The sequence below is a fragment of the Condylura cristata genome, unplaced genomic scaffold (assembly GCF_000260355.1).
Source record: "Condylura cristata isolate star-nosed mole 26May11 unplaced genomic scaffold, ConCri1.0 scaffold00022, whole genome shotgun sequence".
In the NCBI taxonomy this organism is placed as follows: domain Eukaryota; kingdom Metazoa; phylum Chordata; class Mammalia; order Eulipotyphla; family Talpidae; genus Condylura; species Condylura cristata.
The window spans coordinates 26,769,359-26,793,955 of NW_004567123.1; the positions used below are offsets into that span (position 1 = coordinate 26,769,359).

Here is a 24,597-nt window from a genome sequence, read left to right on the forward strand (position 1 = left end):
GCTGCTCCCCTCAGCAGTGTGCTTTGTCGATCTGCCTGTTCTGTTCCCCACTCTGTCTCTGGTGAAGCCTCTCACCGCCCCTGGGCCTCTGGCCTGTACCCCAGTTCTGTATGCACAAATAAATAAATCTTTAAAAAAAAAATGCAGTACCTTCTTAACAGCTATTATGTCAAAGTATGATTTGTAAATGAACAAAAGTTTGAAATAAAATTAAAAGGCAAATAAGCTGAGAAAAATTTAACATATGGGCATTTAAAAGGTAGATATTTTATTTTGTGTAAAGAGCTCTTAACAATAAGCAAAACAAAAATTGTCAAGCACGTGCAATATGCATTCAATAGATAACTCCTAAGAGGGTAAATGGAAAAGATAATCATCTATTGATGCATTTTTTAATGACACTAGATTATGATGGATGAATATTTTCTTTATACTTTTATGGATTTTCTAGGTTTTCTATAATAGAAATGAAGACTCTTGGATTTATAATAAAAATGGCATACTTTAAGGTAAACTATTTTGTATCTTTTTCATGTTACATTATCACTATAACATGTACATTGTATAATTAGCTCCACTTTAACACCTATCACACCATATTGTAATTGCTTGTTCACAAATCATCATTCCCTAAACTCTGAATCCACTCATTACAGAGCAAGCAACTTTATTCATCTACCCATATAGCCATTCATGCACATATTCATTCACTGGCCTTTTTGTCCATTCATTCAACAACTACATCTCCTCTTCCATATCAAATATTAAGACGCATCTGGAACCATAAAAGTGAGCAAAACGAACATAGAAATTAAAACCATAGATGTGTAAAACAACTCACTTTTTGATGGCTGTTATGAAGGAAATAAACAGAATGCTATGATTAAGAATGTTATGATAGTAACGAAGAAGAGAGAAAGTCTCTTTCTTCAGAGGGTCAGGAGAGAACTCTAAAGAGTAATAGTCGGTAGATGTGACCAGAAGGATGAAAACACCAGTCAGAGAAGAGGTGGTGACAAGTGCAAAGGCCCTGTGGCAGCCAAGCTCTGCATGGTCTGGGAACACAGGAAGGGAACTATGGGGCTGGGGTACAGCAAACAAGCTGGGGAGACACACCTGGGGTCTTACAAGATATAGTAGAGAGCTTGAGTTTCCCCTAAACCACTGAAAGATTTAAAGCCGTAAAGTGTCATGATCTAATTTACATTCTAAAAGGATCATTTGGGCTGCTCTGCGGAACTGACTGGGAAGAGAGCACCTGAGCTAGAAAAAACAAATAGACCTATCAGATGCCTATTGTAGACGCCCCATCTAAAGTGAGAAAGGCTTTGATGGCAGAGGGAGCTATGGAGAACAAAGATGAAGATTGGGGAGATATTTTGAAGTTCAACATGAAAAGAATGGCTGTTAGATTAAGAGGCGAAGAGTGAAGGAAGGAAAAAGCTAAATGAGGAGCTTCTTCAGTGTGGGGTTTGAGCATCTAGGTTGCTGCTTGTGTCACTCATCAACATCGAGAAGATGACATGAACACGTAGGTGTGCACACGGGCAGAGCTACCTCAATATTTCCTTTTGCACACGTTAAGTTTGAGGTGCCAATTAAAGATTTTAATGGCTGTGTTGAGTAGGAAGCAAGCATTTGGTGTCTGGAGCTCATGGCAAACCAAAATTACAGACGTGGTAGCTTTGCCAATTAAGTGCTGTTTAGAGGTAGAGAACAAGATGATGTCATTTTAGAAGACAGACTAGATAGTTTAAAAGGCCAAGCAGCCCCCTTAACTATGGCATCAGGACAAGAACTAAAAGCTCTAGAGGGAATTTTAGGATGGAGCGATTCGAACATGACTGGGGAGAGGGAGAGAAATGAGTGAGAGAAATAGCCTAAAATACAAGGGGGCGAGGGATCAGTGAAACAGGATTAATTGTCTGATCAACTGGGATCAGGACACCACTGGAGGGATTGGTATTGACCAAAAGGGGAAACTCTCCAGCTCATTCTGATTGAAAATAGAGAAATATAACCACAATAATAAAGGTCAACAGTATCGACCTTTTATTACAGCCTCTCTACAGCCCTCAGAGGTGGGGCTAGCTGACTTAACAAAGCCCAAAAAGGCAGCACACGGTAGACCTGACCTCAGCCATGGAGACGCTGTGGGAACCAGGCAAAGGGCCACACTCTAGAAATCACAGATAGCCCCAACGCTGCAAACATGCCCTTAACAATCTTGACAGCTCTGAAGGGGAATGCTGTGGTGGAAATCATCACTAGGATTCACAGTTCAGATTACTGAGTGTGTAATGGGGCTTCAGAATGAAAGGTCAGGTCGGCCTTGAGCAGCTTTTGTAGCAAACCTCAGGGCAGGGTGGTATGGCACAAGAGGAGCAGAACCAGTTGGCAGGGGGCAGCATCACATTACCAAGGTGTTTAGACATCAGGAAGATGAGAGGGTCTCCTGTGGTCTCACTCCTGATGAATGAGGAGGGTGGCCTCTTCTACAGAATTGCAAGAACGACAGAGTAAGCTTCATCTTGCACAGTTCAGGAAAGGCAGGTGACAGAGTGGTAGTTCAATCCCCCAGGCCAGGTTTGCCAGCAACAGCATTCTGGACTATGCAGAGCATCACAGTCCCTTCTTCAGATAGGTGTTCTCAGATACCTGCAGCCTCCAGGTGAGCTGATCACCCCAACGATGCACTTACCAAGTGGGGCCCTGACCAGGAAGACCCCACCCAGGACCTACGCAGGTCTAGTTTCTGGAGACAGATGATGCCAGGACCCTACACCCAGGTGCTCGAGGGAGAGGGAGAGGCTGCAAGTGAAGTGAGCGCACAAGGAAACTCAACGCAGGCCTTTGTGGAAGCAAGGCAAAGACGGGAAAAAGCCAGAGACGTGAGGAAAGTACAGGGTGCTCCTTTAGCACTCTGTTTCCAGAGCCTGGTGGAAGGGGAGTGAAGCTGGTGAACCCTGGAGACCCAGGCAGTGTAGAGAACAGGGGCCTTGGAGCTCAGGAACTGCAGCAGAAGGCTCTGCTGGGGGACCCCAGCTTCTCGGCAGGACGCTTTTCAACCACAAGGCTGCTGTGTGGATCTACTGGGAACTGCCCATGTCCCAGCCCCAAAAACATCTGTTGGTGGGTGACGGGACTTGCATGGAAATGGTCAGACCTTGCCCTGTGCACGAGCTGCCTGGCAAAGCCAGCCAGAATTCCCCAAGGGAGGCTCAGAGGTGCCCTCAATCCCTGCACAAAGCTGGCTATGTACATGTTTGGGGGAGGGTATGGGTAAGCCAGGACATGTCAAGGGACCTGCCCTTTGGTCTTACCTTTTGTGGTCCTGCAGCAGGGAGTATGGATAGCAAAACTTTCAAGGGGCTGCCTACATGTTCCCAAAAGATGAGAGAAAAATGTTGGTTCACCAGAACCCGTCTTAGGAAGAGGAGCACCCACATTTTCTCGGGGAGAGATGACAATGGGGTTAATGACTCATGCTCCCTGAAGTCATCCTGGGAGGCCTGCCTGAGATGAGGAGGAGACTTGCTTCTTAGGGAGAAGGGTGGGCTGGCAATGGGCAGGAAGTGGAGTCGCCCCGCCCTGGGATGCAGGCTCCAGAGTGCTGGGGGAAGTTACCCCACGGATACCAGAGGCAGTGACAGGGGCACTGAGCCTCAGGTGCAGTGGGTTGCAAAATAGGTGAGGCCTAAGTTTCAGGCGTCTACACAGCATTTGTAAGTGTTGGCCAAGAAGCAATTTCACCAAGGCAGGGGGTACAGTAACATGAGCAAATGGCTGCCAAAATTAACTAAGTTCTCTTATTGTTTCTCAAATCTGGGGAAAGAAAAGTCCAGGATCATTAAAAACACAAAATGGAAAGGGGCAGGCTCAGGTGACATTTAATAAGCCTGGCTGTGCGACAGCCAGGTGACAGCGATGGCCGGGACGCGCCCGTGAAGGCACCTGTACCAGGTAAGGTAAGCCTTACCTTGAGTGGTTCTGCAGCAGGGGGTATGGAGCTAAAAGTCCATTTTAGGATGTTTTAGGACTGTGAAATATGACTTTAATAAATGAATACATAAGCCATCAGGGTCCCAGACCCGGCACTGCTGAAAACCAAAATTGTATTTAGTCCACAGACATCTTCACGAAGGACCCGCACTTGGCCTGATCTTAAAATCTAGTGATTTTGAAAATTCTTGCTGCAAATGTCTTGGAGCCTCCTGGTGGGCCCCTTTTCTCCGCTCCAGATGTCTGCGTGGGAGGGCAGCCCTGAGCGGACAGCGAGTCTGTGCGTGTGGCCCTAAGACTGTGCATTAGTGACGGGGTGGTTGTGCACACACACATACACACTCACTCACACACAACAGATCGGATCTTTCCTAAACTGCCGCTCTCAGCGCTGAAGGGCTTCCTCACCACACAGCTCTGAGCCGCAGAAGTGCAGTCCCCTGGAAGGGCACTGCAGTGGTCAGCAGCTTGGAAATCCCAGAGAATTCTCCCAGATGAAGCTGCTGATGACAGGAAGGCTCAACAACGGGACATTTCTTTCAACGCTCCTTCTTTCCCCTCCCTTCTCTTCAGCCATTGCTGCACCTGACATGACCTTACACAGTAGCTGTTGACCTACACGCTGCCCCATTAACCCACAGCCCTGCTCCCTACACCGATCACCCTGCACATTTTACAAAGAAGAGAACTGGGGTGCACAATTATAACAGGATGTACCCAACATTATGCCGCTAGAGCAGAGTCCTCAGAATGGGCTTTTCTCCCTACGGGGGTGGCGGGTAAACTTGGAGCCAGAGGACTTAGATAGGATTGAGGGGCCCTCACTGACTAATAATAGCCTCTACTCTGGAACCAAGGACATTATGCTATTATGACAGGGAGGTACTCGCAGATAAACAGAGACAAGATGCTTACCACCAGTGGGGACCCAGACAGGCCTAGCTCCTTCGTTCCCCCTCTGTACCCCATCAAAGATGGCCTCTCCCTCTCCTGAGACCCTTTTCCTGCTCATTATAGTGCCAGCAGGGCCCATCTGGACCCACTTACATCAGACCCCAAGTCAGAGGCTCTTATGGAACCCTGTGGTCTCACAGGAGACATCCATGGACTTACAGAGACTGATTTTATACTAGTGATGCAGAGGGAAGGCCCTGGGACCAGGAGTTGGGGTCCGCTTTGCCAAGGCTGGCTGTGTTTTGGTCATCACCATCCACGCCTGGACCTCAGCTCTGTCACCTTTATCAGGACTCAACAACCGAACCCAGTGCCTCGGCCTGTTTTTGTAGTTTCCAGGGAGCCCAGCCCCATCCATTCCCTACCAGACTGCCTCTGGGGTGGGCACCATCGCTCCCAGCGGAGGCTGAACTGAAGGCCATGTGAGGGTCTGCCGTCGGGCGTTAGGGTGGCCACTGACCTCGCCTCCCTCAGGCTGGTCCATCTTCTGCTTCTGGCTAGAGAAAGTTCTCCAAAATGCTGGAATTATGATGGCACCTGCACAACCATCCCAGGCCAGGCAGGCTCATGGTTGATCCAGGCAGACAGAAAGAGCTGTGGAGCCTTCCGGACCTCTAATCTGCCCTGAGTGCTGGCGCAGGGAACTGCACACACCAGCAGACAGCAGGCAGGGAGTGGCAGCTGAGTCCCAGCCCTGCCATCTCCCCTTGTCCCCCAGCACCTCAGCCCAGGCGTCCACATTCACACAGGCCGCACCCCACGCTCCCTGGCGTCTCTGCCTGGGCGTCAGTAATCATCATCCCTGCGCTGCCCCGTGGTGCTCACGCTCTCAGGGCTCTTTGCATTAGCACAGTATCACCTGCAGGTAATACTGTAACAGGGTGGTCCTCAGGAAAAAGGGAAGTTCCAGGTTCCCTGCCCCACCCAGGGGCTGGAGGGTGGAGCTGAGCAGAGAAAAAGGAGAAGAAGAGAAGGAAGTTGGAAGGAGAGCCAGAAGGAGACCTGAGGAAGCCACACAGAGCAGCAAGCATGTGATGAAGAAACGGGGCTTGTTTCCTGACCCTGGACTGGCTAAGGCAGATGTGGGTGAGAGACCTGTAGGGAGGTGACTATGGCGGTGTTTTATTGATTTTGATTTTGCTCTTTTCCTCCCAGCCTTGTCTGGCCATTTCTGACCCTTTTCCATGGGGCCCGGCCAGAAGGTGCTTTAGGCTTGTGGCAGCTTTCAGGCCTTGCTTGGGCCAGTCCCTTTTGGGTTGACTTTTGCCCACATGGGGATGGGTCACTTCAGGTGTTTGATTTAGGAGTTATATTCTTTGTGTTCTGTATTTTATATTCACTGTATTAAAGTCCCTTTTCATTAAAGTTTTATATATGTTTTGTCTTCTTGCGGCGGATGGCAGAACCCACTTAGAGCAGGCAGGATTTTGGGGCTTCAGGAGTGTCCCTCTCCCCCTGTTCTGGAACAGATTTGGGGTGCCCTATAACAGATTTGGTGCCCCACGTTGGGAGGAAAAGAGCAACATCAAAATCAATATAAACACTGCCATAGTCACCTCCCTGCAGGTCTCTCACCCACATCTGCCTTAACCAGTTCAGGGCCAGGAAACAAGCCCGGTTTCTTCATCACATGCTTGCTGCTCCATGTGGCTTCCTCAGGTCTCCTTCTGGCTCTCATTCCAGCTTCCTTCTCTTCTTTTCCTTTTTCTCTGTTCAGCTCCACCCTCCTGCCCCTAGGTGGGGCAGGGAACCTGGAACTTCCCTTTTTCCTGAGGACCACCCTGTTACAATACCACCTGGAGACCAAAGCGAGGTGGTGGCGTGGAGGCTGGCGGCTGGAGGCAAAGAGTCTGAGGAGCGCCAAGGTCCCTGCAGACACTCTCTCACTTAAGACCTTCAATAGTAGCGCCGGGATTACTTGAGAACAGGCACCCAGGGTCTTACGGGGAGTAAGAAAAATGTTGCGAACTTGGACAATTCAGATTCATACAAACAAAAAACAGTTGTAAACCAGAGAGACCCTACAGGGGAGGGGGGCAGAGAGGGATCAGAAGGAGGGAGGAATGGGGGGGAGGGACTGTGGTGACTAGGAGGGCCGGGGGAAGTAAACATTGTTTTCAAATGAACAATAATGTACATAATGTAAATAGATCTATAAATAAAATTTAAAAAAGAAATGGGCAGAGTATGAACAGGTCGTTTTTCAGGAGAATATAATGTCCAAAATGATATCAAAAATGCTTATCTTCACTAAATTAATAAAAAGCCCCACCAAAAATAAAACAAAATAAAAACCACTTCAAAGGGCAGGTCTCAGGACTGGCCGAGGCACACCTTCATGCCTTTGTTTAAAAACAAAGCAACTTCCTCCAGCCCCAGGCCCAGGTGACCAGGAACTGATCCCTGGGCGCCTCTAGGCTCAGCCTGCTCAGTGTGGGGATGCTGAGGAGAAAAGCAGAGGAGGGGACAGGCTTAGACACCGTAGGCCTTTCGCCACTGCTGTGACGTTTTTACTGCGGTTTATAAAAACATGGGCTCTCGGTGAGCCTGGGCAGCCGCGGGGACAGGCCCCCATCTTTGGTTCGAGTAGCACTGCTCCAGATCAGGGGGCGAACAGTCTCCTTCGTCGACAGTCAAAGCCTCCCATGAGCCACTCGCCCTGCTGGCTTCATTCCCACTGCATTTTCCTTCGGCCAGTTTGGTGGCCACACTCTGCCAAAATCTCGCTCACTGGCCCACCAACAGGCGCCACTCCTGACAGCTCACGGCCCTCGCTTCCTTTCTGCATAACTCTTCATTCACCCCGAGGGATTCAGTCAAAGGCCCTCTCCTCTGAGAAGTCATCTTCCTCTTCACCCCAAATACCCACTTCCCCAGGAGTGATCTCTGACTCTGAGCCTCAAAATGGGGTAGTAATAGTGCCTCCCTCAGCAGGTGGTTATAAGCTATTATTTTATAAAAAGTTGCAAAGTCTATTTCGTCCAGCACCCCAAGAAGCCCACACTTTTGCCCTTCCGTTGCAACTGCTTATTCCCACATCTACCTCCCGCTCCAGTTCATAAACTCCAGCGAGAGAGGAGCCGTGTTGGCCTCTGCAGGGCCTGGCCAGGAGGAGAAACTCAGTAAACCTGAGTTTTCTTTTCTTTTCTTTTTTTTAAGATTTATTTATTTGTACATACAGAACTGGGGTACAGGCCAGAGGCTCAGGGGCGGTGAGAGGCCTCACCAGAGACAAAGCGGGGAGTAACACAGGCAGATCAACGAAGCTCACCACTGAGGGGAGCAGCGGGCGGGTCAGGAGAGGTCTGCCACGCCATGTGGTCACCTCCGGGGCAGGCGGGATCGAACTCATGCCGAAGTGGCTTTGGCTTCTCAGTGCTGCGCTTTAACCAGCTGCCACCAGGGAGGGCCAAACCTGAGTTTTAATAGTGCACGAGTGAAGTCTTTCCCCAACCAAACAACAACTAGGCAAAGAAAGAGGGAGATATATCTGTCATTACTTAAAAAATCAAACCATGTAACTTGCCGTACCTGGTAGAAATGTGGCCAGAAGGTGCTGATGGCAAGCTCTGCCTTCACCCAGCCCTCGGTGACGACCCCTGACACGTTCCAGACGGGGTTCCCTTGGGGTCCGCCATTCACCTTGACGTACACGTTCAAGGCCCCGGGGCTGGACCTGTCGCGGCTGGAGAAGTAGTAATGGAAATCGATGCAGTGGGTGTCATTCTCCTTCAGAGTTGGCAGGAGGAGGTGGGCCTTCTGGCCAGAGGCCCTTCCAGAGCTGTTCACCATCATGAAGGACCCTGGAGACCCACAAAGGGGGCGGGAGGTGGAGACAAGGAGAGAGAAAGAAAAGCGTTCTGAAAATCAATCCTACCCTCACGCATGGTGGCCGAAAATCATGTCAGTCCAGAGGGTCTGGCTGATCCTGCGGAAGCCACACATTTTTTTTTTCAACCTGAGCTCCTCTCGTCATAAAAAAAAAAGTCTACTCAAGCAGGTGGTTTTCAGAATTAAGCGGTGGTTAAGGCACATGAAGGGTTTCCACAAAATAGACAGTTTATAAACATTTACAGAAGAAACATTGCATTCCGCAGCTACCGAAGGAAACGTGGAACTAAAAACCCAGAAACACAGCTAACTGCCACCTCTGTGGGTGAAGTGGACAGAAGTACAACCTCATGCCAGCACAGGCTGTGCATTGAGACAATGGGTGCAGAGGAGAGGTGACGTTCCCACACACGCCACCCGGACCTCTCTCTTCTGTACAGGGGTTCTGTGCAGGAAGACAGCTCAAAAGCAGAACGTCTTCAAGGAAGCAAGAATGACCATAAAGCAGCATGAGAGCCAACTGGAGCATAATCAGCATAGACCAGCATTCAGCCTGAACACTCATGGAGAACCAGTATTTTATTTATATATTACTCAATTTAATCTTCAAAACAAACCTGCACACAGGGTTTTATTTCATTGAAAGATTGACTGTTTTCCCTACCACTCAGACAGGGAGGTGTGAGGCCCAGTTGCTCTCCAACCTTAAAGTTTTGCTATTATTGATCTTTGCAGAAAACATAACTTATTTTCAAGCATTAAAAGCATTGTCCCTACGTAGGTAGTGACCCTCTCTGGCAGTGCACCGGCAGGTGAAATGACTGTCTGTAGCTCTTCACCCCTGGATCCATGCCCTTGGCCTTTTATCATGAGGATCTGGACATCTGTGGAGGGTCAGATACATTGTTCATCCCAGATAATGACCCTGAGAGAGGCTGAGAAACCCACTCAGCAACCACAGATATGTACTGTGGAGAGGCCAGGGGCCCTGGGGTCTAAGTGCTCTTATGTGAGTGCAGACGCTTCCTCATCATAGTAGGTCTTGTCATCACCACAGTCTCAGAAGAGAATGGAACCGTGAAGGGCCAAGTGTGAGGCATCATTTGTTTCCCCCCAAAACAAAAGCAGAATTCGTGGGGGGTTGATCATGAGGAGGTGTCGCTCTCATCCGTGGGAACTCAGCAGGAGGCTCGGCCCACATAACCAACAGGGTCACACTTGCTCCTCAGGTACCACCCTGACCTGGGCTGCCCTCAGGCTGACACGCGGGAATAGAAATGCACCTTGTGCTTTGGCCACCCAACAGCTGCACTCCCTTTTAGGTTTGGGGAAAACCCCACTTTTACAGCAGAGCTCCAGCTCTCCGTTCACTTGTCACCCTAACTCGTGGACTTCCTGCTCTGTCCATGGCTCTGCAGTCACATCCCCACGGCAGGATCTTCCATCCATAGAACGCACCTAAGTAATCTCATTGCTAACTGTACAGGACCCATTTTTTTCCCTCCCCCCAGTGTGCCCAGGAATAGCATCCATCACAGCAGGTTGGCCTAGATCAGCAGGGAGAAATAGATGCTTGGACTCAGCAGAGCCTCCCCTCTTTCCCAGTCAGGATCCCATCCAAGCCTGGTGATCATTTAGGAGGGCGTTTCAATCACCAGGAAGAGCACATGAGAAGGCTCTGGCAGGAAGCTGCCACACCCAGCAACGCCAAGGTAGAATCTCAGGAAAGGGGTGAGCCAGCTCGACCCCACCGCCCAGAGATCTGGCCACATCCTCCACACAGAAAGGCAGCATGTCTCTGAGTGACGCATGGGCCTGTCATTTTAAAGATTGTTCAGGCATGGAAGTTCTCATATAGCTGCAGCTCAGTGGGGGGCCGTCTTTGATCAACAGGTTGGCTTAATTAATACCATCCCGGGGGCTGACAGTTTGCTGGAGATCAATAACAAGCTGGTCATTATGCCAAGATCAGGTAGAAACAGGAAGGTACAAGACTGTAAATACATTATTTTTCCTTCTCCTTCCCCCACCCCAAACTCCACTAATGTGATAAGGAGCTTAAAGCAGCATTAGTTTCCTCATAGTTATTATACATCGCGCCAAAAATTGTGGAATTAAGCCAGGAAGCACTCTCTGGCTGGCCATAAATTCTGCAGTTTCCCCTCTGTGCATAATAACGCCTCGATAAGCGCCCTGGTATTGATGTGTCTGCAACATAGATCCCTTTCTAGGAGGCGAAACACTTCTCTGTAGCAGATGGTGGCTATTGTGTTTACACATGAGCACCTCAGGACTGCGTTTCCTCACGTCGTCGGCAGTAAAAAGAAAGCCCTAATTGAGTTTTTAATGGCTTTGCACATTGTTCATTAAGATTACATGAGTGTGTGGGGTGTCTGGCAGCTGGGGGCCCAGGGCACCCCAGTGCTCAGGGCTGTCCCTGCAGACAGGTGGCCCACGCCGATGTGAGGGAAGAGCAGCGGCCGGACCCAAGTGTCACCTGAAGCCGGGACAGCTGGGTGGCCTGGAACAAGCCCTGGATTCGCAGTCATGAAAAGTGAGTTTCTGTTCCACTTGGGTTATTTCTTAGCTGTGCAACTTTGAACAAGGCAGTAAAACTTCCTGGGCCTCACCGTGCTCACCTCCAAAATGGGATGATGAAAACTACACATCAAAGTTGTGTGTGGGTGTGTTTTCAGTGAATGTTCAATGGCAAACTGGAACTGACGTGATAAATATTAATTTCACAATAAATAGCCTGCACCAGATGACAGATGGGCCCAATGAATTTAAAACATGCTTAAGGTTATTAGTGTTTACTGAGAATTTAGTATATGTCAGGCACTGAGCTAAGCATTGCTTAGCATCTCAAAGAGGCACGGCCAGGCTCTCTCCCTTCTTTAAAGCGAGGAGCATGGAGGAAGTTTGCCCATGCCACAACTGGCAGAACATGGTAAATACTTAACCAGTCACCCTTGTTTCATAACAGAGTCTTTGGTTACTAAAATTACACCCTTCAGTCCAGTAGAAATACACAGCCACATGTGCCTATTTAAATTTAAATTAAGAGTGAAAAAAAAAAAGATTTGCTCACACACACTAATTACATTTCAAGTACTCAGCAGACACACTGGTTAATGGCTGCCATATTGGATAGTGCTGACAGAAAACACTTCCACCATCACAGAAAATCCTAGCGGGCTAGCACTGGCCCAGAGCTGTGAATTATTCATCAAAGCGTAATGGACTATATCAAGTTGAGACCCAGGACTTTAACTAAGCCAAATTACTCATTTCACCAACTCTAGTGGCGGGAGCAATTTGCCCAAGGTCACAAACTATATTAAAGATGTAGGCTCAGGTTTCCTGCACCCTGCTTCATTTTCCAAGTGGCCCTTCCTTAACTGAGTTGTCCAGTCACTGGAGTGGTTCTCTAGGGAGTTGTTCCGGCGTGGGGAACACATAGTTGCCACAGGAGCCAGGGAGACCTTAAGCATCCCAATGCCAGCTGGATTTAGGGTAAGTGAGCCCTTGGGGGCATTCACGCCCTCAGTTCTGAAAATGCAGTTCAGCAGTGATCCGTACAGCCCCCAAACTGGTGTACAGGGGAGTAAGAACATATCTAACAAGGGAGCCTGGCTTTACCAGACCTGGAATGGAATCAAGTTGTAAGCCTCATTTTACTCATTAATAAAAATGGCCAAAAAGAGACTTCTCATCTTATATGGAAGTCAAGGAATGAAATGAAAGATGGTTATACAGTGTCTAATAAGGACTGACCCATGGCGAGGTGTTAAAAAAAAAAAAAACAGCTTCTTTCTATCTGTCCCACTTCCCCCCCTCCCCCCACCCCACAATGTTCTCAACATGGTGGGGAGACTGGAGAAGAAGAAAGAAAGGATTCCACTGGCAACAATAAAATATGCTGTCCCAGGGCCCTCCCTGGTGGTGCAGCGGGTTAGGACGCAACACTGCAAACCAGTCACAGTGGCTTCAGTGTGAGTTTGATCCCCGGTCACGGAGGTGATCCACATGGCGTGGCAGGCCTCTCCTGACCCGCCTGCTGCTCCCCTCAGCAGTATACTTTGCCAGTCTGCCTGTTCTGCTTCCCACTCCATCTCTGGTGAATCCTCTCACCACGCCTGCACCTCTGGCCTATATCCCAGTTCTATATGCATAAATAAATAAGTCTTTAAAAAAAAATGTGCTGTTCCATTCCCACATATACAGGCTCATGTGTTGAGATTATCTTCTTGCTCTCAGCCCCATGGGCAATTACCTACATCAGGCCCATGGCGTTGTCATGCATTTTCTGTCTGTTGCTTCACCTTTTGCAACAACTTCATAGCCAGCCTCGTCCTTGATGTGTTTATCATCTGACAGAATAGCGGTGTCATCTTTTGGGGAGGGAGTATATCTATACAAGGGACTATTCAGTGGTGGAGAAATGAAATCTTGCCAGTGGGCAACCACATGGATAGAGCTAGAGGGGATTAGGCTGTGGGAAGTGAGTAAGGAGAAAGACAAATGCCAGGTGACTTCCTCATGTGGAATACAGAGAAACAACACAGAAGGAAAAACCTCAACCAACCAAATCTTGTACAATTGCTGCAGAACTGACGCTCTGGAGGGGGAGGATGGGAACAATAGGGACATGGCCCAGTGGTCGATGGTGGAGGACTGTGGGTACTTTGATGGTGACAGTGATGTGGTTAACATAGATCTGACAAGGCGTGGACCTGTTCCTCTAAAGTATTGACAGTATGCTACCTCAATAAAAATAAATAAATACAATCATAGGTTCTACTTTTAACATATGTAAATGTATTTTAAAATGCAAAATATAAAAAATGTATAAGTATGTAAAAAAATACCATCTTCTTGGGATGTGAAATAAGCCATGACATGTCCTGAACACCCTATAAAGTCTTCCTTTATAAGAAACTCTGTGTCCTATGGATGCCATGTTTTTTCCTGGGGGTGTCGGGAGTCTACCACATCCTGGCCTCCATTGCCCTGCCTTCTCCATGGAGTTTCTTCCCCCACTGAGACACCCTCCACTCTAGGAAAAGTGGAATAATAGCATCCCAAAAAGTCAGACTCTGGAAGCTGTGAAGGGGTCACCAATGTGGCAAAGGGCAGTGAGGCCACAGGTGGAATTTAAAGTCTACAAGTCAGACAGCCTTGTGACAGGGACGCTGCCTCAACAGAGGGACAGGATCGAGAGCACACAGATGCTGCCTTACTTCTGATGTTGGAGATGGAAGAAGGAAGTGTGAACCCACGAAGGTAGGTGATCTCTGGAAAGTAGAAAAGTCAAGGAAACATTCTTCCCAGAGCCTCCAGGAAGAAACACAGTCCCGCTGACCACTTGGTCTCAGCCCTGGGAGATCCATTTAGGATTTCTCATCTGCAAATCTATAACATTGAAAAAAGAGTTTTATTTTGGGTCACTAAATTCTGGGTTACTTTTTACAGCAGCTATGGGAAGGAGACTGATGCACCCTCCAGATGTCCAGCCTGGGGGGGGGGGGGGATGACATTCCTGAAATCCACAACACCCAAACCCACCACAGTGGCCCCAAGCCAGCTCAAGGCCACTCGCTCTCTTTCTAGCTTTCACAAGTGTCCAGAGAACAGTAATTCCTGCACTGTTGAGCCTGTCCCAACTTCCAGCATTGTAATTTTGTACAAGGCTTAATTGAAAAGTCCATAATAACATCTCCCCCCACAGCGACCTCCTTTCCTTCCTCCTGTTTCCCTCCCTCTCCTTCCTCCTTCATTTCCTCCTTGATCTTCTCCTCCAAACTTACCTACTTCAGTTCTTATCTTCTCCCTGACTAACTACTTGGACCATCCCAGGCCAAAGCTCTGTTTTCTTTTGCTCACTTGAGTTTGTTTTGTAATTCTACCTGCTGATCTGTTCTGCTTTTCCTTATCTTAAGGAAAAACAAATAAAGTAAAAGCCCATAATGACAAAATTTAGCAAGAAGCATAAACACGCCAAGAGGTGCACTATACTATAAAGAAAATATATGTAGAAGAAAAACAACTCCACTAGCAAGTTCACAAAGACTAGTAATCACTAAGCCCATCACAAATACGTTTTACCAAAATTCAAAGTAACATATAATTCAATATTATCCGTAGTATCCATGAAAACAATCTCATTTTCATGTATCAAAAAAAAAAAGAAAGAAAAAGCAATTTGCTTTCTTCTTTTTTAATACATCAGAAAATTGGGGGGAGGGATTAATTACAGTTTAATGAATATATAATATCTATTTAAAACAAGGAAAATACATTCTGAAGTTTCAAAGGGACGGAACATTGTGAGCACTTTGTCAGAGTCAGTTTGTGTGAATAAGTAATAACTATTTCTGTAATCATTCATTCAGACCAATAAGTTGGAGTTTAAGCATTTCATATGCAAATTTGTTAAGGCAATTTTCCAAGAAACAGCTATCTGATAATCCATGTAGCTGTGAATAATGTAGTTTAAAAATGGAATAAAACCCAGGTGATTGGATTTGAAGGTGCTACTGGAAGGGGTTCTGGCCTTTGGGGTTTAGTCCAGTTTCTGGGCCACTGGCCTTCCTTCCTCACCCCTGAGAAAAAGATGAGAAGGAAAGAGAGGAGGCAGGGAGGAGGAAAATGAAAAAAGAGAAAGAATAAAAGGGAGAAGAGGGCAGAGATGGCCTGAAAAATAAGATTTGAGTGAGGGAAAAATATTGAGAGGGAGAGAGGAGACAACAGAATAAAACCTAAACCACGCACAACCCCAGAAAGCCTCTCTCCCTTGAGGCCCCTTCCAGTGCTTCTATTCTAGACACTCGGTTCCTCTGGATGCGAGAGATTCTCTCTGTTTCCTCACCTGAAAACAGGTGGAGTTTCTAGGGTCTTCTCTGGCTAGGAAATCCCTGGTTCCAGCCACAGGAGTGGTTAGCGGTGAGTTACAGGCCAACACTGGCTTCACTTTCTATCTAGGTTCCTTCTGCAGAAAGGTGAGTGAGGAGAGAGAGAGCTCTTATCCCTGAAGAAAGAGTGAATCTGTGATCCTACAGGAACGCATTCCGCTCACTAGTAATCATGCAGCAACCACCCAACATCACGCTTTACTTGTATCAACCCTATGATGTCACCGCTATCATTTTCTCTTACAAATGAGGAAACCAAGGCACAGAGAGGTGAGGAAACTTCCCCAAGACCACACAGCTAGTCGCAGAGCTGAAACCCCAGCCCAGGAAACAAACCCCTAGTGCTAGACTACGCCAAGGTGGGTGTGTTGGATCTGGTGACAAGGAATCATCACGTACTCCCAAGGTTGGCTGCCCTTGCCCTGGGGAGTTGGTGCAGCTAGGAAGAGGGGCCCGGAGTGGGAGGAAAGAACAAAAAGGAAATTGATTGTCAAGCTGCTGCCATATTAAGAGTGAAGAGAGCAACAGGGCTGCCGGGGTGCTGTCAGACCCCAAATTGTTCCTGACATTCACTGGGCTGAGTCCTTTGCCTCTGCAGCTTTAAATCTCTAAATTGAAATGACACGGAACTAAAATATATATTTTTTTAAATCTCCAAACTCTTCACACATCCGTTGGCATGATAATATTTTGATTAGTTACATTTATGCTCCAATTACACTCACAGAATGTTCAACTGTGTCTTATATATAGCATGTTTGCCATGCTCCATGGAAAATACTGGATTATTACCTCGTATATTTGCAATGGGAAAAGACATAAATGGAAATGGGTGGGGGCTGCAGGGAGGAGCAAGATGAGGAGATGACTAAGCCTGTGAAAATAGTGCCGACTTTCCTTTGCATAACTCAACTGGGTCAATGCTATTATTTCCCAAGCTTTTAAATTCCAGGACTTGGAGGAATGTAAAGGATGAAAGTTTCCCTTCCCCTCACCTGACACTTCATCTCCCCCACAACAATGCTATCTGGTTCTGGAAACAACCTCAGCACATGGCCACGGAGTGAGTGCAAGGTCAACGGTGGGGAAGGGGTGTGCTTTGTGCTTTGCTTCTGGGGAGAGTGTCCATCTCCACTCTGAGGTCCTTCACCCTGTCCAGCAGAAGTAAAATGTGGAGGTGAAGGTTAAGAGCCATGCTGAGCTTTGCAGAATGCCTGCCTGGGACAGGCCAGGAGACCTCCCTGGAGGGCTGGCCAGATGCCACCCGCTGCAGCTGACCTTTGAACAATGGGGCTTCAACCATGCAGGTCCATGTCGATGCTGATTTTTTTTTCCCAGTAAATATAGCTGGCCCTCCATATTTCCAGGCTCCCACACACAGATCTAACCAATTGACACCCACTGACACCAGTCAGTTGAACTCATGGATTTGGACCTGTCGTATGGAGAACTATAAGGGACCTGAACATGGGCAGATCTGGTTATCCCAGGGCAGGGTGAGGGTGGAGTTCCTGACACCAAACCCTCTCAGACTCCAAAAGAATAAGGTGAAGGGGAGTCAAGAATTACACATGGATTTTTGACTGTGAGAGGTGGGCACTCTTACCCCTGCTTTGTTCAAAGGTCGACTGCCCGCTGTCCATCAACAGACCTTATTGTGTTGGCTGAGGTGAGTCTAAGACCAACATCAGAGCAGCCCTCTGCCCCCATGAAGCTGTTCCAAAGCACTGGGCTACTCCAATGCCTCAGAGCCCTGCCCTCAAATCCTCTTGGCTTCCTTTCTCCATCTGTTCTCTTTCCAACACAAGCCTGAGTCAGTTACTACCTCTGTGCCTCAGTTTCCTCCTTGTGGCTCCAGGCAGGAGAATTCACCCCTCCACTGGTTTCCTCATAAAATCCACTAGAACCTAGATTTTGCTAACAGAATGAAATTAGTTCTAACCACAAATGCTACCTGTGCACCTACTATGTATCCAGCTTCCCGGGGAAACAGCAGTCAGCACAGAGAGCTTTGCCCTTGTAGAGATTACAGACAAGGGAAAGGGAGACAAGGAAAACGACAGATAGGCGGATAGTTCCATGGAGAGATACCGAGCCCCGACTTGATTTGGAGGAGGAGGTATAAAAAGAAAAAAATGACAGTAGGAGTGAAGTGAATAGCAAGACTGTTCCAGCAGATGAAATAGGCTGGTTCCAAGCCAAGAAGGAAGACAGCCAATAACCCGTGGAAGGACTAGGAGGCATTATATCTTACAGACTACCTCTGGGACACCCCACCCTCCGTTTATAGATGGGGAACTTGATCAGAGAGGTACAGTGACTTACCCAAAGTCACACAGCCAGATGGTGACAGTGCCAGGCTTCAAACTCAGGTGTATCTGACACCAAGGTCATTGCTATTTCTTTCTAAAACTGTGGGGCCCAAATTGTAGCATGCATCAGAATTATTTAAAGAGCTTGTTGAAAACTGCTGGACCCCACCTCCAGTAAGTTTGGGGTGGACCCAAGAATTTGCACTTCAAGCAGATTTCTAAATGAAGCTGATGCAGTTGATCTACAGCCACACTTTGAGAACCAGTGGTCGCACTGTTCGTCTGCTCTGACAAACCATCAACATAAGCTGTTCGCCTGTCTGATGGGCCATCGACAGGCAGGGCCGCAACCCCCCCACCCCCTAACCCCCCACCCCCTGGCCAGAGCCACGGGATGCTGCCTCCTTAAAGAAGCTCCCTGTGTTCCTCTCCCAGGAGCGGAGGGCTCTGGACACTGGCCACCACACATGAGGGCTCTCTCTCTGATGCCCAGCATCAGCAAGACTGCACCTCTGATGTCAGCAGCCCCCTTCACTCATTGCCAGTTACCAAGAATATCATTACACGCGTCTGACTTCCCCAAATGTACGAGGGTCCACATAGAAAAGAGCACCATAAGTATTCCTCCTCTTTCACCATTCTCTAAGGAGCTACAAGAATTTGACAGCTGTTATCCAATTAATTCTGACAGTATTTTTTTAATGTAAAGGTATTTATTTCTTCTAAGATAGGAACATTACTTGCTTTTTTGAGACGAGAAATAGGAGAGAGAAAGACCAAATAATTTTTCCACTATCACTAGGGTCATTTCTTACCTTCTCTCTGCTGTAGGGTCAGTGGAACAACAGGGTAAGAACATGGACTATGGATCCCGATCACCAGCTCGACACCCAGCTCTGTCAGTACCAGCCATGTGACCTACCAGCTGTGTGACCTTGGGCTGGTGACTTACATTTTCTGAGCCACAGTTTCTTCATCTGGAAACTTGGAGTGATGACAGCAGAGAGTAGTACCTGCTACAAACATAATAAGAACTAGACCTGTTTACTTATGCTAAATACTTAAGACTAGCGTCCAGCTCATGAAAAGACCTAGAAATATTGACTCTTACAGACACCGGTGGAGCCAGCAGCGACCCTGATCACTCATTAAAATCTGACAGCGCAGAATGACGCAGGAGGTCCCAGCCTCTCTCCACACTGGTGCAGCCCAAGAACACTCTGCCAGAAGCTCTCCAAATGATGTTTCCACACTAGCAGCAGCAGCATCCGGGAGCTTGAGCCAAAACAAATCCTCAAGTCCAGCAAATCTTCACCCCAGATCTACTGGCTCAGAAGTTGTGGGGTGTCCCAGGACTTAACCTTAGCAAGCCCTCCACTTAGGAGGATTTCTGTGGAGATGACTAAATAGCATGTGTGTGTGTACTTTTCATTATAATGGACTGGGGAGGAGAGACCAGAAAGATGGAAGCAAGTAGAGAAAATCGTTGGCCATACAACCCTCTTGGAGTATTTCCTCCTCACACTTGGACTGTCATTTTTTTTTTTTTTTTTTAAATATAGTCACTCCGGCCCTCCCTGGTGGCGCAGCGGGTTAAAGCACAACACTGAGAATCTAAAGCCGCTTCCACATGAGTTCAATCCCCGCCTGCCCCAGAGGTGACCACATGGCGCGGCAAACATCTCCTGACCCGCCCGCTGCTCCCCTCAGCAGTGGACTTCGTCAATCTGCCTGTTCTGCTCCCCACTCTGTCTCTGGTGAAGCCTCTCACCACCCCTGAGCCTCTGGCCTGTACCCCAGTTCTGTATACACAAATAAATAAATCTTTAAATATACATATATAGTCACTCCATTATCCTTCATTCTGCACAATGTGTGGTCTCCCCACGGGATCCCCACACCCACTCCCTGGACACCATCACCATGGTCCCTTATGCTCTCCCACCCCTGTCCTGGTCCCTCGCCCTCTTCCTCCCCTATAGAATGTCTCCGGTCTACAGAGATTTTGATGATTTTGAGATGATTTTGATTTTACTTTATACTTTATTATAGTTCATTTTTGTATTTATTCCTTTTTTATTTTCTCTACATTCCTCCTACAAGTGACACTGTAGGAAAAAGGGAAGTTCCAGGTTCCCTGCCCCACCCAGAAGGAGGGTGGAGCTGAGAAGAGAAAAAGGAGAGAAAAGAAGAGAGAATGAAGCGGGATGGAGAACAAGGAGGAGACTTGAGGAAGCCACATGGAGCAGCAAGCATGTGATGAAGAAACCGGGCTTGTTTCCTGAGCCTGGACTGGTTAGGGCAGATGTGGGTGAGACACCTGTAAGGAGGTGACTATGGCAGTGTTTATATTGATTTTGATGTTGCTCTTTTCCTCCCAGACTGGTCTGGCCATTTCTGACCCTTTTCCATGGGTCCCAGCCAGAAGGTGCTTTAGTCTTGTGGCAGCTTTCAGGCCTTGCTTCGGGCCAATCCCTTTTGGGTGGACTTTTGCCCATGAGGGGATGGGTCACTTCAGGTGTTTGATTTAGAAGTTATATTCTTTGTGTTCCATATTGTATATTTACTGTATTAAAATCCCTTTTCATTGAAGTTTTATATGTTTTGTCTTGTTGCGACGGATGGCAGAACCCACTTAGAGCAGGCAGGTTTTGGGGGCTTTAGGGGTGTCCCTCACCCCCTGTCCTCTTAACAGATTTGGGGTACTCTATAACAAGACCTTTCAATATTTTTCCTTTTCTTTCTAGCTTATTTCACTAAGCATGATCCCTTCCAGCTCCATCCATGTGGCCTGTCTTAAGTCAATCTATGGCTTGGGGGCACTGAGTGGTACTTGTGACTGGCTAATACACTTTTCCTGAAGGAGGGACTGAGTGAGGAGTTCCAGGTCACAATGGACTTGTCTGCACTGAAGCTACTCCAGGTGCCACCCAGGAAGGCAGAGCCACCCTCACCCCTTCCTCAGGGCCACCTGCTCATGGATGGCACTGAGCGCCTGTTACTCACCAAGCACCCAGCCCTGGGAACGTGGCTATGAACAAAACAGTTGAGATACCTCATCAGGATAGTTTGCTGAGAGGAAAATTCTCCTCTAGAGCTTTGGAACAAGTTGAGTGGAGTTCTATAGAGTCCCTGCGGGGAGACGCACTAGTTCTTTTTATTCCAGGAATTTCCTCATTCTAAGTTCTTGATTTTTAGCTCATCTTTGGATACTCCGAAGTATCACTTCAGTGATGATTTCCCCAGGAAGGGATGTATGCATGGTCCCATGCATTTCTGGTGCCATGTCATTTTTAGATAGATCATGCATGAAGTGGCCACTAAATCTCCTGAGTCCCAACTACACCCTCTAAATGCCATAGACCCAGCTTCTCACACTTTGCTAATAGGATAAGAGTCTGCCGGATCCTCTTCTGGGAAGAGGCACAAGAAGCACCTCACAGGCTCAACTCACACCTTAACTGTTAATGTCCAGAAGACTGTAGAGATTTTTTTTTTTAAGATTTATTTATTTGCTCATACAGAACTAGGGTACAGGCCAGAGATGCAGAGGGTGAGAGTATTCACCAGAGACAGAGTGGGGAGCAGAACAGGAAGATCGATGAAGTACACTGCTGAGGGGAGCAGCAGGCGGGTCAGGAGAGGTCTGTCACACCATGTGGATCTCCTCCAGGGCAGGCGGGGATCGAACTCATGCGGAAGTGGCTTTTTAGCTTAGTGCAGTGCTTTAACCCGCTGCGCCACCAGGGAGGGCCCGACTGTAGAGATTTTTTACATGAGGACACAGCATAGCAATAAAGACGCAGGCTCTGACGTCTGCCTGCCGCTCAATTCCAGCTCCGTCACTTCCAACAGTGCGTCAGTGAATTAATTACTAAGCCTCTCCGACTCTTTGTTTCCCAATCTGCAAAATGAGGATAATGAGAAGACCAGCCTCACAGAATCACAAGGATTAACTGAGTTCATAAAGGCAACAGCTCAAAGTCTTCCCATGAGAGGCCACATAATCAATGCTGTAAGAATTTGCAGGCCATCGTCTTTGTCACAATAACTCAGTTCTGCTACTGAAGCATGACAGCAGCCAGACAGAAAACAGATCAACAAAGGAACAAGGGTGGGAGACAATAAAACTTTAGAACACAAGGGGCAGGCTGCTGTCTGCGGACTCCCGCCTTTGAAGCCTTCTCAGTGAAGACTGAGCGCTCCAAAATGGGACTTCTTACTAACTAGATTAGACTCAGCAGGATGGTGGCTGGCTCATCTCCTACGCTTACTGTCTGCTTCTCTGACACCACGAACAGATGGCGTACGTGAGAATCCACCATCCACAGAGCTCTCCTCCCGGCCCACCTAGATCACTCTACTTGTGAAAACTACACCTTCTGAGATGCAGTGTGCCACCACCATTTCCTGCTAATTTTTGCCCTGTTGTAAATTCGTGAGTTTCAGCCTCCAGCAAGATGTAAAAAGAAAGGGTGGGAGGAAAACAATAGAACTCTGAGTGCTTCCCAAAGTCCTGTTCATGCTGGAAATGGATGCCTGTCCCATTTTCAGTTGGCACAGAGCTCAGTATTCAAGGGGAACAGGAAAGAATTAAAGCCACATCTTATTTTGGGAGAAGGCACAGCACAGGATGTCTTTTTTTGACCACCCTAATTAGCCTTCAGGTTGAGGGACGTTTCTCCAGATTCTGTCAAAGTTGTCTGACTTGCTATGGCCTTAGCCTTTCATGCTGTCTTAGGGGATTTTTATGGGAAGATGCAAGAAGATTCTCAGAGGATTTTAAAGCATTTCCATCACGGACTCTGAACATCCCAAATAGAGTTCCCAGGCTCTGGGCACCCCATGGTGTCTGCTGCCCTATTCCAAATATGTGTCTCCTATTTTTTTTATGCAGTTTTTGGGGTTTTCTGAGTTGTTCCTCTACTACGTAAACCAAGGAGTAATGTCTGCCTGATGTTTTTCTGTTTGGATCAAAAACAATGAGTTAGTCCCCAAAACTAAAAGCACAGTCAATAAATGTGGACCAGATGTGTCAACTCTTTTAAGAAATTTCTACTTACTTGGGTTCCCAAGGACAAGGGCCACGAGAAAGCTAGCTCTATGGTTCTGGCTGCCTGCGGCTCCAGAGTGGACAGTGAGCACGCAGAATCCTGTCTGCTCACCGCAGCCACCGTGAGGGCTGGCGACTGGCTGCTCCGAGTCCAGTGCACCAAGTCTCTCTCAGGGCAGCCTAACCAGGACACACAGGCTACGGCGTGTGGGAAACAGACTCCAGGCTTATGACCATAGGACACAGAAGGGAATCGGAGGGATGGTGTATCGACAGCAGCATCTGCGGACCAGCAGCTGTGGAGATGGGGTACAGAGGAAGTGGCTGCCAGCGGGCCCACCTTCTAGATCAGCTTCAAAGGTGAAGCAAACCCAGCCAACAGGTCTAAGTGCTGCAACAGGGGGGTCCCCAGGGAAGGAGGAAGTTCCAGGTTCCCTGCCCCAGCCAGAAGGAGGGTGGAGCTGAGCAGAGAAGAGAGGGAATCTGGAGAAGGAAGCAGGATGGAGCCAGAAGGAGACCTGAGGAAGCCACATGGAGCAGAGAGCATGTGATGAAGAAACCATGCTGGTTTCTTGGCCCTGTGCTGGGTGACACAGATGTGGGTGAGACACCCGTGGGGAGGTTGACTGTGGCAGCTTTTTTATGTTAATTTTGATTTTGCTTTTTTCCTCCCAGACTTGTCCGGCCATTTCTGACCCTTTTCTATGGGTCCCGGCCAGAAGGTGCTTTAGGCTTGTGACAGGCTTTCGGGCCTTGCTTTGGGCCAGTCCCTTTTGGGTGGACTTCTACCCACAAGGAGAGGGGCAACTTCAGGTGTTTGATTTAGAAATTATATTCTTTGTCTTTTCTGTATTGTATACTCACTGTATTCAAGTTCCTTTCATTAAAGCTTTTATGTTTTGCCTTGACGTGGTGGATGGCAGAACCTATTTAAAGCAGGCAAGTTTGGGGGCTCAGGGGTGCCCCTCTCTCTCCCTGCCCTGTAACAGTGCTGCTGTCACTGCCCAGATCATCCTTGTGCTCCGAAGACCCCCACCTGCTCTGAGGCTGGCAGGATGAAGAGGAAACCGCTGAGTCAGGCTTCCGGGCAGGGCAGCTGCTTTTCACCCACTGATCTTTGGGTGAGAAGGATGGAGATGGACAAAGACAACCAACCCTGAGTCAGACATGCCTCCTTGGAGCCTTTCCTTCCATTTCCCAGCCAGAACTGTGATAACAAACGAGCGGGGTTGGTGGTCCCAGACAAGAGGAATTTATTCCCTCACAGTTCTAGAGGCCGGAAGTCTGAAATCAAGGTGTCAGCAGGGCTCCTGGGAGAATTCCTTGCCGCGTCCAGCTCCTAGTGGATGCATCACTCACCCCAGACTGTCCTCACAGGCCCTCCTGTGTGTCTCTATATTTCAAGCCCACCTCTCTTCCTCTTACCAAGATGCATATCATTGGGTTTAGTCCTGGATCTAGGACTCTCTCACCTTGAGATCTCTAACTCCTTCTGTAGAGACCTCCATCCTCCCTCCCATACAATGTCACA

The 24,597-nt window shown here is 48.0% G+C and overlaps 1 protein-coding gene across 1 annotated transcript in view; it reads right to left on the minus strand.

Moving 5' to 3' along the window:
* Nucleotides 1–24,597, minus strand: part of PTPRT (protein tyrosine phosphatase, receptor type, T) — a 617,594-nt gene that overhangs the window by 540,333 nt on the left and 52,664 nt on the right. Inside the window, exon 2 of the mRNA XM_004687014.2 lies at nucleotides 8,488–8,759. Within this exon, the coding sequence (XP_004687071.1) occupies nucleotides 8,488–8,759 (272 nt within the window). The remainder of the gene's footprint in view (nucleotides 1–8,487; nucleotides 8,760–24,597) is intronic.